We start from the raw sequence: 13,903 nt of genomic DNA on the forward strand, positions 1-13,903 counted from the left end.
ACACTAAACTACTAAAATTAGGACACATAAGAAAATTATGACAATTAAGAACTGTGTGAGATATTCTGCTTTCCTCAATGACAACGAACACGCAAGTTAACTTAGAACTTTGAAAGTCACATAATTAGATATTCCTGACCAACATGAGGCAATTATAGACCGCAAAATGTAATTGCAAATGCAGAAGTGTCAACTTCATAAATTTATATTTCACTTCCATGGACAAAAGAACATGGAAGAAAAAATAATTAATGCTGAATAATTAAGTTTTCCTAACCACCCCTCAGACCCCGAGACAATGAAAGCGTATGTTTTCAGAGCTTGTCAGTCATGCTTTCAGTCTTATTCCCAGTTTCATACCCAAATGAAGACAAGTCTACCCCATGCCTCAAAAGCAGCCCTCTTCCTACAAGCCTCTTCCTGCTGTTTCTCTCCGTTTTCTCTAGTTGAAGGTACAGACTGGCCTGTTCTACAAAAGCTGCTTGTTCCTTGCCATACAGGGAAAAAGTGCTAGGCCACTCTACATTTTCCAGAACTTAAACAGGTGGACTACAAAAAAGACAACAAAACAACCCCAAAGCCCCTTGTGAAACCCCTCTCCCACCCCTAGAAGGAAAGCCACTCTTTCCAAAAGGATAGAGTACTTTCTTTCATACAAGAGGCAGTGATCACACAACTTCAGGAAAGGAAGGTGGAGAAGCACAAATTCTCAGAAGTCCTTCCTGAACTGCAGCAGGCCAAGGAATTGGCATAACCACTAAATGAAAGTGTAGAAAAATAGCTCTGTTCAGCAGTCATGTGAGAGTGTCCCGCCTGGGAAAAAGGAAATGCACGGCAGAGTGTAAGAGTGTGTGATTTCTTCAAAGTAATCAAGTCCAGTATGTTCCATTTTATCTTGGTAATTTTCTTCCAGGACTGAAGTTTCTCTCCCCCTCACCCCTCCTGGAGGTTAAAAGAATGGATAGTCTCAACATATCCAACCCCCAAGAGTCTCATATAAATACATGTAAATACATATATACACACACAAATGACAAAACTAGAAAATTTTTCTCAAGTCTGTGTGTGGTTATCCCTACAGACATCACCTGCTCAGTGCAGAAAATGCTTTTAGACAATTACAACAGAATTCTCAATAACGAAAACTAAGTGGTGTTATATAGAAGGAAATACCATAGCATTATCACTACTTAAAAAGACTTTGCCTTTTTTGAGCGATTAATAGAAAAGTGACAGTTACATTTAATTTCCTGTCTTGATGGGGACCAGTAGGGGCAGAGGCAGAAAGACCATGAGGGGCAGAAACAGAAGGCACTAATATTTTTGGTATTTCAAAGTCATTTAATTGCTTCAAGGATAAACTGAAACTTTCTTTGACCACGTAAGAGTTTTTAGATATACAAGAAATTGTCTGTTCATTCTACAACAATTTATGTTGTGGACATGTGCAACAGCACTTGCAACTGACAGCATAGCTGCACAACTTACGAGCAAAACAACATCTTTGCAGAACAACAAAGTGTAACAGAACAGCATAAAAAGAAAGATTTCCTTAGCTAAATTAGTGATCGCTTTATAAAGTGTCAATGGAGAAAGGATAGCACCATTTTTCACATAAAAATATAAATTATTTCAATTACTAAAGTGGGGCCAAGTAGGAAGTCTCTCCAATTAATCACAATGCCTGAAATATTTTGTAACTGTAGCTACTTTAAACTTGCTTCTCTTCTAGGGAAAATACTTGTTTGTGCCTTACTGAAAGGGTAATCAGAAACACACACTGATCATCTCAGCACCTTTAAAAATATATGCCTTTCTCAAACTAAGCAGGCCTTGTGGTTTCCATCTCACTTTTAAGAAAAATCTACTTCACCAAAGTACCGTTCATATTACTGCCACCCTACACACGACTTTTTAATGTTAGTCCTAGAGGCTTTAAGAGAATGTCTTTTCAATGTACAGTGTCATATATTAAAGATTTCATACTTATAAGCAGTAGGGCAGACGGCATGTTTTTTGGCTATGCGATACTTTGATACTATGGTAGCAGTCATGTCAGAAGAACTTAATACACTCTAAGCTGCAAATTCATTCCTCTTTTTAACCTCATCCAGAAGTAAAACTGTTTAACTCTAGTTAAAAAGCCTAGTACTAACAAAAAGACAAATTAAAAACTGTTAAATTAATGTTGAATAACTTGTATTAATTACTGTGCTGGTTTTGGCTGGGGTAGAGTTCATTTTCTTCATAGTAGCTAGTATGGGGCTGTGTTTTGGATTTGTGCTGAAAACAGCGCTGATAACGCAGAGATGTTTTCGTTACTGCTGAGCAGCGCTTACACAGAGTCAAGGCCTTTTCTGCTTCTCCCACCACCCCACCAGCGAGGAGGCTGGGGGTGCACAAGGAGTTGGGAGGGGACACAGCGGGGACAGCTGACCCCAACTGACCAAAGGGATATTCCATACCATATGACGTCATGCTCCGCATAGAAAGCTGGGGGAAGGAGAAGGAAGGGGGGGACATTCGGAGTGATGGTGTTTGTATTCCCAAGTAACGGTTACGCGTGACGGAGCCCTGCTTTCCTGGAGCTGGCTGAACACCTGCCTGCCGATGGGAAGCGGTGAATGAATTCCTTGGTTTGCTTTGCTTGCGTGCGTGGCTTTTGCTTTACCTATTAAACTGTCTTTATTTCAACCCACGAGTTTTCTCACTTTTACTCTTCTGATTCTCTCTCCCATCCCACCAGGGAGGAGTGAGCAAGCAGCTGTGTGGGGCTTAGTCGCCAGCTGGGGTTAAACCACGACAATTACTTAATCATTCCTTAAATAGGTTGTTGTTACAACTCCAAATTCTTCAACAGCAGAAATTCTAGAGGTTGTATTCCATAAGAAAAAATTTACTGAACAGCATCAGTTGTGTTACAGAGGGAAGGAAACAGGAATGGAAGACAGGGAGATATCTCCCCATACACATGTAATGTAGTCATCAAAAGATGTATTTACAGTGCCACAATATTTATCTTAGAAGAAGAACTTAAAATCCTGTCCTTCCAAAGAAACAAATATGAAAAAACAGAAGCCCGTTAAGTACTACCATTGCCTAACCCTGTAGTGGCAGGCACTTGTTGGGGAAACAGGGTGTAGTAGCTGACTACTTCAGTAAATACTTCTGGAAAGAGAATGATACATACTAGCCAGGCACCTATATACTACCACTTAAGACTTAATGTAACAAAGTAGGAATGACAGAAAGAAAAGCAAGGTTTCTGCTGGCCAGAGGCCTTTCTTCCAAGTATGTTGCTTAATGACAAACACTGACAGAAGAGGAAAAACGATGACTACGCAGCACAACCTGGAGGAACAGTCTCTGCTACAATGCCTGTTCTAGTCCCAAGAATGGGGTTCAATATGCTCCATACAGAGCATATTTAAACAGTGAAAATAAAACGGAAATTTTCAGAATTTCGCTGCATCCCAACCTTGTCAATAATAACAGGAAAGAAACAGAATTGATTTTTTTTTTTTCTGTTTGTGGAAGCCTAGACAACTCAAAGCTATGACAGAAAAAGAAAAACAAAGCTTCCCAGTGGGAATCAATGCAATACTTCGCAAAAGTTAAAAAAAAATTCTCTCAATTAAAAGTTGAGTACCTCAAAAATGCATTAAACAGTGCAACTTTCAACTCACTATTGATAAGCAGGTATCTTCCATTCCTTGTCTGTAGCAGGCCCATACATGCCATTAACAAAAATAATACTAACCCCGTCTTCACAAAAACGCTGTCCCAACATCGGTTCTCATTTATTTATATAAGAAATATTAACAAGTAGACTAATCAAAATCATTTTTAGAAACTGTGAAGAAACTTGCCACAAAATACTGCAGATCAGTTTAACTACATCTTGTTTATAAATATCCCTAAGATTAAAAAAAAAAAAAAAAAGGAGAACATAGCAGGACACTAGCAATAACATCCTCATAATAGTTACGATATTACTTATACACAGAGCAATCAGTGTTACCAGAACAAGGCAGTCCTGTAATAAGACAAGTGAATAGGGAAAACAACCCTCAAGGCTGCATCTGCTCGCTAACTTCAAATCCAACAAGTTACGCTACTGTTGCTGCCCAAAGGAGGAGAGATTCTATACTGCACAGCAAGTGAACGTTTTCTACTCATTCCCCATCCCATTCAGAAACTTTTAAATCTACCAAGACAATGAAAGCATGTACTAAGCAGTAAAAACTGCTCCAGTGTCACTATGCACACTTAATTACTTTCACTAGCTGCCTGACAAAGTAGTAATTTGTGAACTATCAGAGATGCTATCTATGAGTGCCTAGATGAACGTGTGCAAGTTTTGCAGATTTTTGTTCTTCAGTTGTGGAAACAATATAGAAAGTACCAAGCGTCATGCAATACTTGTTGAATGACCTTGTAAACAAGGACTGTACGAACTACCGATTCATCACTGTAAGAGGGCTTAAGAGCAAGATACTGCGGTGTATTGTGCTACTGGGGAGACTACAGAACTCAATTTTTTTTTTTTTTATCATTTTAAATGAGCTTCAGTTGCTCTACAGAAATGTGTATGAAATATCACTGAAAACACAGAAGTGGGACCTTTGAGTCTACTCATAGAAGACTATCACCTTACAAACAAAAGCCTACTGTCTGAAACTGTTTTTTCTGAGATATTACAGTAATCTTACTATTGTTACATATAAAGATATTAGAGAAAAAATTCTACCTCCTTGCTTTCCCCACAGTATTGTTTGTACACAATTTTAATTTTTTTTTTAACACTCAGTCCACATTGTAACAAAGGTGGGTTTATAATCAAAGGCTCTATCCAGTTGATTTGTAACATGGTTCAGTTAACATACTCTTTTTACCATCACACCTGCTCCTCTACCTGCACGTTGCCTAAACACACATAAGCACAAAATGCGGTGCTATTCTTTTTTTCTAGATTCTCCAGAAAGCAACCAACACAGCTATTGCACAGTTTCTATGTGCCACAGGTGCACTTAAAAAACCCATATGTCCCATGGAAGGCCTCCAGGCAAACACAGGGTTTCCTCAAAATCCACCCAAGCAACATTTTGAGGATGAAAAGAACAAACTTATGGTGGGTCAGGGTGGTATAGAGCACCAGCGAAGTGGGGGCAACTGGACAGTTCCCCTGCCACACTTGTGGTTTTGGATTCCTGGATGACACATGCACAGCCGAAAGATGAAGCGATGCTTCTGGGATGTAGAACTCAACAGGATGCTGGGAAGAACTGGTCAGACCAGCCACACAAACATGAGTAGTGCCTTGCACATACTACAAAATGTGTGCTGGTCAAATTATAAAAAGACAAACCAACAGGCCTCTGGCATGGATGAAATCAACTGACTGTGGTGGCACTGATAGCTTTCATCACCCTTCATGCAGGAATAAGACATGTTAGCAGCTTAAAGTTGTAGTGGAGCCAGAACCAAGTCCATTTTTCCTGTTAGCATAGATATCTCCACAAAGCATCAGAAGAGGAAAACTTCTTTTAAAAGTATGAAAATGTGATTATAAATAACTCCTGTTAGCAACCCTGCTCCTGAAAGTCCTAGGACATCACTGTTGGTTCATTTTCTGATAAATATTCTCAGAATTATGAACTGGAATTTTCAAAATTCATACAACATGGAAGAGGACTAGAACCAAATACTTAATACCTTCCATCTGTCTCACCTGCCCTCCTGAACGCAGTAGCCCAGAGTGATGCAACTGATGGCCGAGACTATACTTCATTTCCAGAACAACTCAAGCAGACTACCCAAAACTTCACCTGCACAAGGACGAGCACTCAGGTATCTAACTCCTCTCAGCACACACTCACTCAGCATTCCCTGCAAACTGCCACAGCGACAACACGAGAGGAGGAAGTTACCACCACGTGAGGCCAGAGAGCAACACAAGCAGAGGTATGGGGCTCACAGAGGTGTCTTAGAAGCAGTGTCTGGCTTGCAGCACAGCCAAAGTTGGGCCATGTTGATGTATGACACCGTACCAGAGCCAAAAAGGAAAAACTCTGTTGGGTTTGCAGACTCACGCGGTGTTGAAAAGAATGAGAAAAATAAATTCTTTACTATTTATGTTAAAATAATCTGCCATTTCATGATAACTTTTAAAAGGAGAAAAGACATGTCTTCTCTTACATAAAAGTACTAGATGAAGCCTGAAAGCCATAGTTCTCAAAAAAATAAGGATTCACGCTCCCTTTCACTCTAAACAGTATATAAAGCCCTACTGTTGACAGCAAGGTCTGCTAGAAACTGCAAATGCCCCTCACTGTTTCAGTTTTTTCCTCTCTATTTCCTACTCATTTCTGAGAAGAAATTACTGAAAGTTAATACATGTTTTCTCTTTCTCTCTTTAGAAAAACTTTTCCATTATTTTATCCAGCAAAATACGAGGCACAAGGCTCAATGTATTTGATCTGGTTTTTTCTTTTGTGTGAAGTTGTAGATATGGCTAAATTACATACACTTAATGAGATCTAAGCACATACAGATTATTGACCTGAGTTTTGTCAAAAAAAGAGATGACACTTTTGTTTTGATGGGGCAATAAAAAAGGCCGTTCTAACAGCAACTCTTCGGATGCTTGCTCAATTGAAATACTGTTTCTCACTTTTATATAGACATTACATCGCTTCTAGTTCTGTACAGAAGTGATACAAAAGAAGTTTCCTTAAAGAACATATACATAAGGATTTCTGTTTTCTGAAATTCTGGTAGTGCTTGTAAGATTCCAGAGAGAATGTGAAAGAAGGAAAATACAACTATGCACTTTGTAAGGTGTGGTATGGGTTATCGTTTGTTTTTTTTTTTTTTTAAGTCATTTCAGACATCAATTCAGTATTTCTCTGAAGCATTTTACAAGTTAACAGAGAATCAGGTGGATGGTATGCTAAGTAAGCCATAATTCAAATCTGGCTCAGCTGAAAGGAGATCTGATAGACTGTTCTAATGCTATGCAATTATCACCTAGCAATATATGCAGCACTTCAAAAGCATCAATGCAGCACTTTAAAATTTGTAAATTAATAAGTTAATTTTAAATAATTGCATTTTAAAGATTAAAACATCCAGCTGAGCCATTTGTTATCCAAAGAACTTAAACTGCTATTACTGTCATCCCACTTTAGATTCAATTGAGCAGATGAGAGGGCTGACTTGTGCAACGGCATTTTCCAGACATTGTTAAACTTTCACTCCGAACAGCTTTTGTTTCTTCACCAACTTATACTGAAAAGGTGAATTTCAAAGGTAATTTCAAAAGTATTTCCAAACCACAGCTGAAAATTTCAATACAACTAAATGGCTACAGTAACATCATTATTATGTAAAAATAGGTGAAAAGGTGATTCCATGGTAGCTACAATAAAAATAATTTTGGGTACATGAACACCACTAATAGACAGGAGATATTATTAAAATAGACTAACTCATCATCATTGTGGCTCTTTCATTACGTTGGTGGCAAAGTAGCCTACTACAGCAAACTCAACATAGCATTTCTACTGGTTCACCTTATTGAACAAAGCAAAGTTGTATCAGCTGACTTTTCTTCTTCTTTAGATACCTGTCTGAAATGGAGAACCTGATCTGCAAAAGTGAACATCATTACTTCTCACTAGACATGTATGCAGTTTGTTTTGGTGGATTTTTTAGATATTTGTACTTAATACTTTGAAAATGTTTGTCTGAATATATTACTGGCTTCCCTATCCATATTGGTCTACTTTCAGATCACCAAGAAAGACGCTACATAATACAGAAAATAAATAGCACAGGAAAAGCACATACTACTGAAACACAAGCTTTCCCTTGTGCTTTCCATCTGAAGCCTGACCATATTCAGGAAGACATTCTAGAAACCTGAAGGCTGTTTAATCCACTTCCCTCTCAACTCTTCAGCGTCGACTGAATCAGTCAATAAGACTGCCAAGTAGTAAGGCCCACCATCTATTAAAAAGGAACCGATCCAACTCTGTTTGCTTCACAGCAACATAAACATACACCTAAGATCTATCCAAAACTTTCTACAAAGATACAATGGAAGCAGCAGGCAAAAGATAAGGCTTATTTTTCACACCTCAATGTTTCTGTACTCAACCAAGAACACCCCTCCAATTTTGAAAGTAAAATAACCATTTTTTTAATGACACAAACTTCATTCGTGACACTCTGCTTACTTTGGTCAATGTTACCTACGCTTTCAACACCAGTAAGCACGCCACTACATACAACTCAGAAAAATGTTCACAAGACCTAAATACAATTCCAATGTGTTACAACTGTATTTTCACAGTCATAGGTATATATACTTTACACGCCATATTACAGCACTGCATGTTAACTTACCATAAGATTACTTAACCCCCCCCCCACGCACCCAGCTCCACTTTTTTACAAAATCCTAGCAGTCTTAATACATTTGCATATGGAAAACATATGACTTTATTTTCCCTATTCTGCCTGTCAAAAAATATTTTTTGGGGAAAGAAAATGACAATAATAAATTAATCCATTGGTTCAAGTTTCCGAGGAATTGCACTTTAATAAGCGTATAAAGTAAAAATCATGGCATGCATAATTTATCTCTTAGATTATTGGGGAGAGTTCAACAACTTGTTAAATCCAAACAACAATCCACTAATACAGGGCAGAGCATGTATTCACTGTTCAAATTACCTGCTCATCAAGTAAAGATTTTTGGCAGAAGTGTACTGCTCAAAAAGAAAAGGGGAAAAGAAAAAGAAAAGAAAAAAGAAAAAGCAGACAAAATTCACCCCCAAAACGGAGGATTTAAAGTTCACCTGTCAAATGTAAGAACACAAATATGTTTGTTTTATCAACAGTTTAAAGCCTTTTTTAATCACTGAAGCAGGAATATGTAGCGTTGGTTTACTGATGTAAATCTTCTAGTCCAAATTCAAACAGAATTAGCTAAAAATGCTAGTGTAAAACTAAAATAAGTAAGCATTTTAAAATGGAAATGCTAATTCATAAGTCATGAAATTATTAGTGCAAGACTGTGTTTCTTATCTCTTCTGTATCAGAACAGTGAACCTCTAGTCAATATAAAGCAAAGTTGAAGGTCCAGTGTTCTTCATTGAGTATGTCACATCATAGTACTAAACCAAGTAGATTTTAAATCTTCTGCACCCCAGAATAATCCTGCTTTTCCTCCCTGACCTGACATACGCTACAATTTTACAGCTAAATCTACAATTTTACAGCAATGTTATAATCTTGAAGAAAAATGCAAAGAGCAGCGAGCTTTGTCAAGTCAAGTGGCTTGTATTTAAAGCAGGCAATAACAATAATAATCATAAAGTGATAAATCCTTCCAAATTATCTGCAGCGAGAGCCTTATCCTGATCCCACCAAAGACAACATAACCTCACCTACTGCAATGGAAATGCTGGATTACTGAAAATACCTTCTTTGTATCTTAAAAAAAGGGGTTAATGAATCAAAATAATTGACACTTCCTGTGATAGAGGACTCCTCAAGAAAGTATGGAAGAATATGAAGTAAAGCTGAATACACTCGGTATATAAGGCAGCTAGTAAGAAACAGTTTAAATTTACAAGTATTCATCTCAAAAGCAATGCCAAAGAGTAGCATGTACAGGACAATTAAGAGCATGTTGCCTCCATGCTACTATTAGTGAACATAATGCTCCACTGTTGCAAGAAAGTTGTGCAAAAAAGGACAGGTGCTTGCAAAGCTCTCCGATTCAAATACTGTGGTTTTTTATTTGCTTATCTAGTATTACTTGTATGTTGCTGGGTTTTGTCATTCTATTGTTAAAGCTGTTTCAGAAAAACTTAGAGAGCAGAATGAGCAATTTAATTATTGAAAATAAATTTATCTTGCAATGATTCCTTGTTCAACATTGAAATTTCACTGACCCTGCATTCTGAGGTTTCTATTTCAATAACTGAAAAGCACATGAGCCTCCAACATGAAAAGCAAAGTAGCTTTCTATTTCACATTAGATACAATCATTATTTGAAAATTATTTTAAAGCAAACAGTTACTGACATTATAAACGAATGTCCCCTCTTTTCTTTTTAAGGTGTGATGTGTCAATTCTTTTCTCAAAAAAAAAAAATAGAACCTGTCTTCTATTGTTTCATACAAAAGATGACCCTCAACTCTACACAAAACAGAGGAATGACTTCAGAATGCATAGTCGTACTACCAATGTTTTTCTTGTGTACAAGATTGTATATAGTGAAAGAAGGCTTGCATTTCAGTCATTCATTATATGCCACAGATTTTCAGCTAGAAATGCAATTACAAGGTTTATGTCTTAAAATCTGCAAAATTATTCTGAATTTCAGTGAGTGAAACTGACATCAGTATGCGTACGTTGTGCCAAATAAAATTTGATTGTTCAGCCCTGCAATTACCTGTGCAACAGCCTCCCTGAACATCAAATAATTATTATGATATTTTAAATGGAAAAGGAAACAAGACCTGGAAGACTTAAGAAAGTTCCCTCCAAAATCTCTCAGATCTTAGAATACAAGATATAATTACTTACATTATTACCTGTAATTAGAAATGTATTGTTCAAGGATTACAGATCGTAAATGAAAGCATGTGGCTACTCACCTACAGTATACCAACTAGCATCTGTCAACTTGCTGATAACAGCTTCTTGAAAGGATCCATCAGGCATTTTGGTTTCAACCATTGCACCAACCTGCAAAAAGGAGTATCTCGAGGTTACATGTAATCCCAAACTCATATAATGGAGAAAAACTCATGTAGGCATTAATTCTTCCAGCAAGCTAATTTTTTTTTTTCTAAAGACTCATTTTAGCTAAATATTACTTTGTAAAATTTAGTTACTTAGCTGGTAAGAACAAAGGTCCTTAAGTACGAAGGCTGAACTGCAAGTAGACAGTAAAGCAGTAAGGAACTCAGAACATCTAATTTCAGCATGACTTACATCATCACAAGAAATAATAGAAGGCTAATTGGAAATAAATATTCAAATATTCAAAGTAATTATTACTTTATTACTGATATGCATGCAGTTACTACTATTTCTTACACTTTAAACATTGTTATACTGTCAGCTAGATCAGAATTCCTACAAAGACAGGCTGAGAGAGTTGGGGTTGTTTAGCCTGGAGAAGAGAAGGCTCCAGGGAGACCTTAGAGCAGCCTTCCAGTACCTAAAGGGGGCCTACAAGAAAGCTGGAGAGGGACTTTTTACAAGGGCATGTAGTGACAGGACAAGGGGTAATGGCTTTGAACTGAAAGAGGGTAGATTTAGGTTAGATGTAAGGAAGAAGCTCTTCACTGTGCGGGTGGTGAGGCAGTGGCACAGGCTGCCCAGAGAAGCTGTGGATGCCCCCTCTCTGGAAGTGTTCAAGGCCAGGTTGGATGGGGCTTTGAGCAACCTGGTCTAGTGGAAGGTGTCCCTGCCCATGGCTGGGGGTTGGAATGAGATGATCTTTAAGGTCCCTTCCAACCCAAACCATTCTATAATTATGTGAATTTCAGCAGCAGCCTACAACATGCGCCGGTGTTCCTGCAGTAGCTACAGAGAAAAGACAAATACAAAAAAGATGATCTCCTCTAAAGAGCTCTATTTGCATTCAGTGTTTTATAATGCAGCTATGTATTTTAGCAGGCAACCGTTACATATTCTAAAAATACAAATCACCATGTATTTTTATATAAAATACATCAACTATTTTAAAATGCAGTTAGAACAATCGTATTTACTATTGTGTAACAGGCTTCAACTTAGCTTCATACTCACGTTCTCAATTACTTATGAGAAGTTTCAAAGTTTCATTACTTATAAGATACAAAACTTCTTATAAGAAGATACAAAAATCATTGTGTGTGCAAAACTGTTTGCATATGAAGTACACCACATGGAGAAGCATAAACAGTCTCTAAAAGCTACAAGAGTTAAGACTAATTACTCAGAATCAACCTGATCTAAAGCAATGAGCCTCCTTCTGTTGATTTAAATTCTGTAGAACAGGTACCCACCTAAACAGCATCAAAATTTAGAATTTTACAAATCAATTACATGATTACAAAAAAAAAAACCAAGGCACGCAATATACATACTCTTAGAGGTCCTTTCACTTGGTCATCTTGCACTAACTGAGTTGAGTTATCCGCCTTCAGGACCACCTGAAAGACATTAATGAACTTTTTTTATATGTATCTTATTTTTAATAGCATACAAAAAGCACATGAAACTGTATTTATAATAATAATCATAATTTGGAAAATAAGATCTTTATCAATCAAATGGACTCAAACATTATTGAACGCAAAACACTTGGCATGTACGGTTTTAGTGACAGGAAGCCCCAGGTATCACACTTAATATTTAATCTGAAACATCGTAATTAAAGAACAGGGCAAATCAAACATCAGCCATTCCAAGGCAAAGAAGATACGTTTTGACGCGAGTTTGGATATTGATGCAATCCAGGGTATACCTGGAATTGGGCTTCCAGATCAGAAGATTAAGCAGGTTTTCTCTCTCTCTCTACTTCAACTGTAGCACTTTATTGACAACACACTGAGTACTAAACTACAACCAAAATAAAAAGCGCTCTCTATTAAATATGTATCAAAAAATCACTGAACTGACTGCAATACCACCATTTCCGCTACCTTGAGCGAGAGAAAGTTTTTATGGTAAAGATGTGAATCACTACAAGTGTAATGAAAATAAGGATCCATTACAGTGTAAGTACACTACGTTTCTCCCTTTAAAATCCTATGTTTGAGAAGGTAACACTTGATGAGACAGAACGAATGTAAGCCTATGCAATTTAAATCCCTAAGTTTGCAAAGACTCAGTTTAGAAACATAAAAGATGAATATTTACATGTCAAGACTTCTAACTGTTTCACTGCCATTTGTTATAGCAAAAACACCTATAGTGTTTAAAAAAAAAAAATCCAAAATTCCTATTTCTTTTCAGGAATCAAAAGTTCCAGGAGCTTCCTTTCCACCTATAAAGACGTCCAGTTTTCTGGCTCCCCCAATTATCCCCCACCCACAGTCTACACTGTAGCCATATTTATAAATACACCACTAGTGGCATGCTAAAATAGTGTTGGTATTAACACACATTCAGGTTAATAATGCACTTTATGCAATTTTTATTTAAAATTTTATATCGGCATTGAGATGAATACAGTTTGTCCTGCTACTCAGGAAAAGACTACTGGACTTTTTGGACTCTTTGCACTCCTTGCAAGCGTGCCGGGGTGTGCCTACATGCTCTTAATTACAATATCAGGCTTAGCTTGTTAAAACTTCAGTTGTTATAATATAATCAAGATACAGTGACAGGAATTTCCACCAAGTCACAGCAGCCTCATATAATTCCAAATCTTATCATGGAGTAACAGAGCGTATGATTCTAATGAGAAAAAGAAACTCACACCTATTAACAGTCTAAATGCTCTATCAGACCAAAGATACAGATACAAAATCAAGGATATCAGGCCAGGAAGGGCAGCACACTGCTTTCTACGGAGCTTCTCATTAACACAGATTTCAAAGAACATCACAAATTTCTATAAGAACTCATTAAGAACAGGGGAAAAGACTCCAATATCTGAATTGTTTTTTTTTTCTATTCATGAAAAGCACTCTGATAAAGTGATATGATCTATATATGTAACTGAAGAGGCTGATAGCTTGTTCTACTTGATCTAAGCATTAAAGCACACGAAAACTTAGATGTGTAGTTATAAAAAGAAGCTTTCATCTCTATTTGTTAGGGGGTTTTGGGTCATTAAAGCCTTATCCTGACATACATATCCTGGACAGTAGACAAGAAAGAAGGAAG

General features: G+C 37.2%; 1 protein-coding gene across 1 annotated transcript in view; it reads right to left on the reverse strand.

Annotated features, from left to right (window-relative positions):
* The window catches only part of ARID4A (AT-rich interaction domain 4A), a 51,657-nt gene that overhangs the window by 34,568 nt on the left and 3,186 nt on the right, over positions 1–13,903 (reverse strand). Inside the window, exons 4-5 of the mRNA XM_050898518.1 lie at positions 12,157–12,222; positions 10,675–10,765 (exon numbers count right to left, since the gene is read on the reverse strand). Coding sequence (XP_050754475.1) covers positions 10,675–10,765; positions 12,157–12,222 — 157 coding nt within the window. The remainder of the gene's footprint in view (positions 1–10,674; positions 10,766–12,156; positions 12,223–13,903) is intronic.

This window comes from Gymnogyps californianus, chromosome 5, assembly GCF_018139145.2.
Source record: "Gymnogyps californianus isolate 813 chromosome 5, ASM1813914v2, whole genome shotgun sequence".
Classification (NCBI taxonomy): Eukaryota; Metazoa; Chordata; class Aves; order Accipitriformes; family Cathartidae; genus Gymnogyps; species Gymnogyps californianus.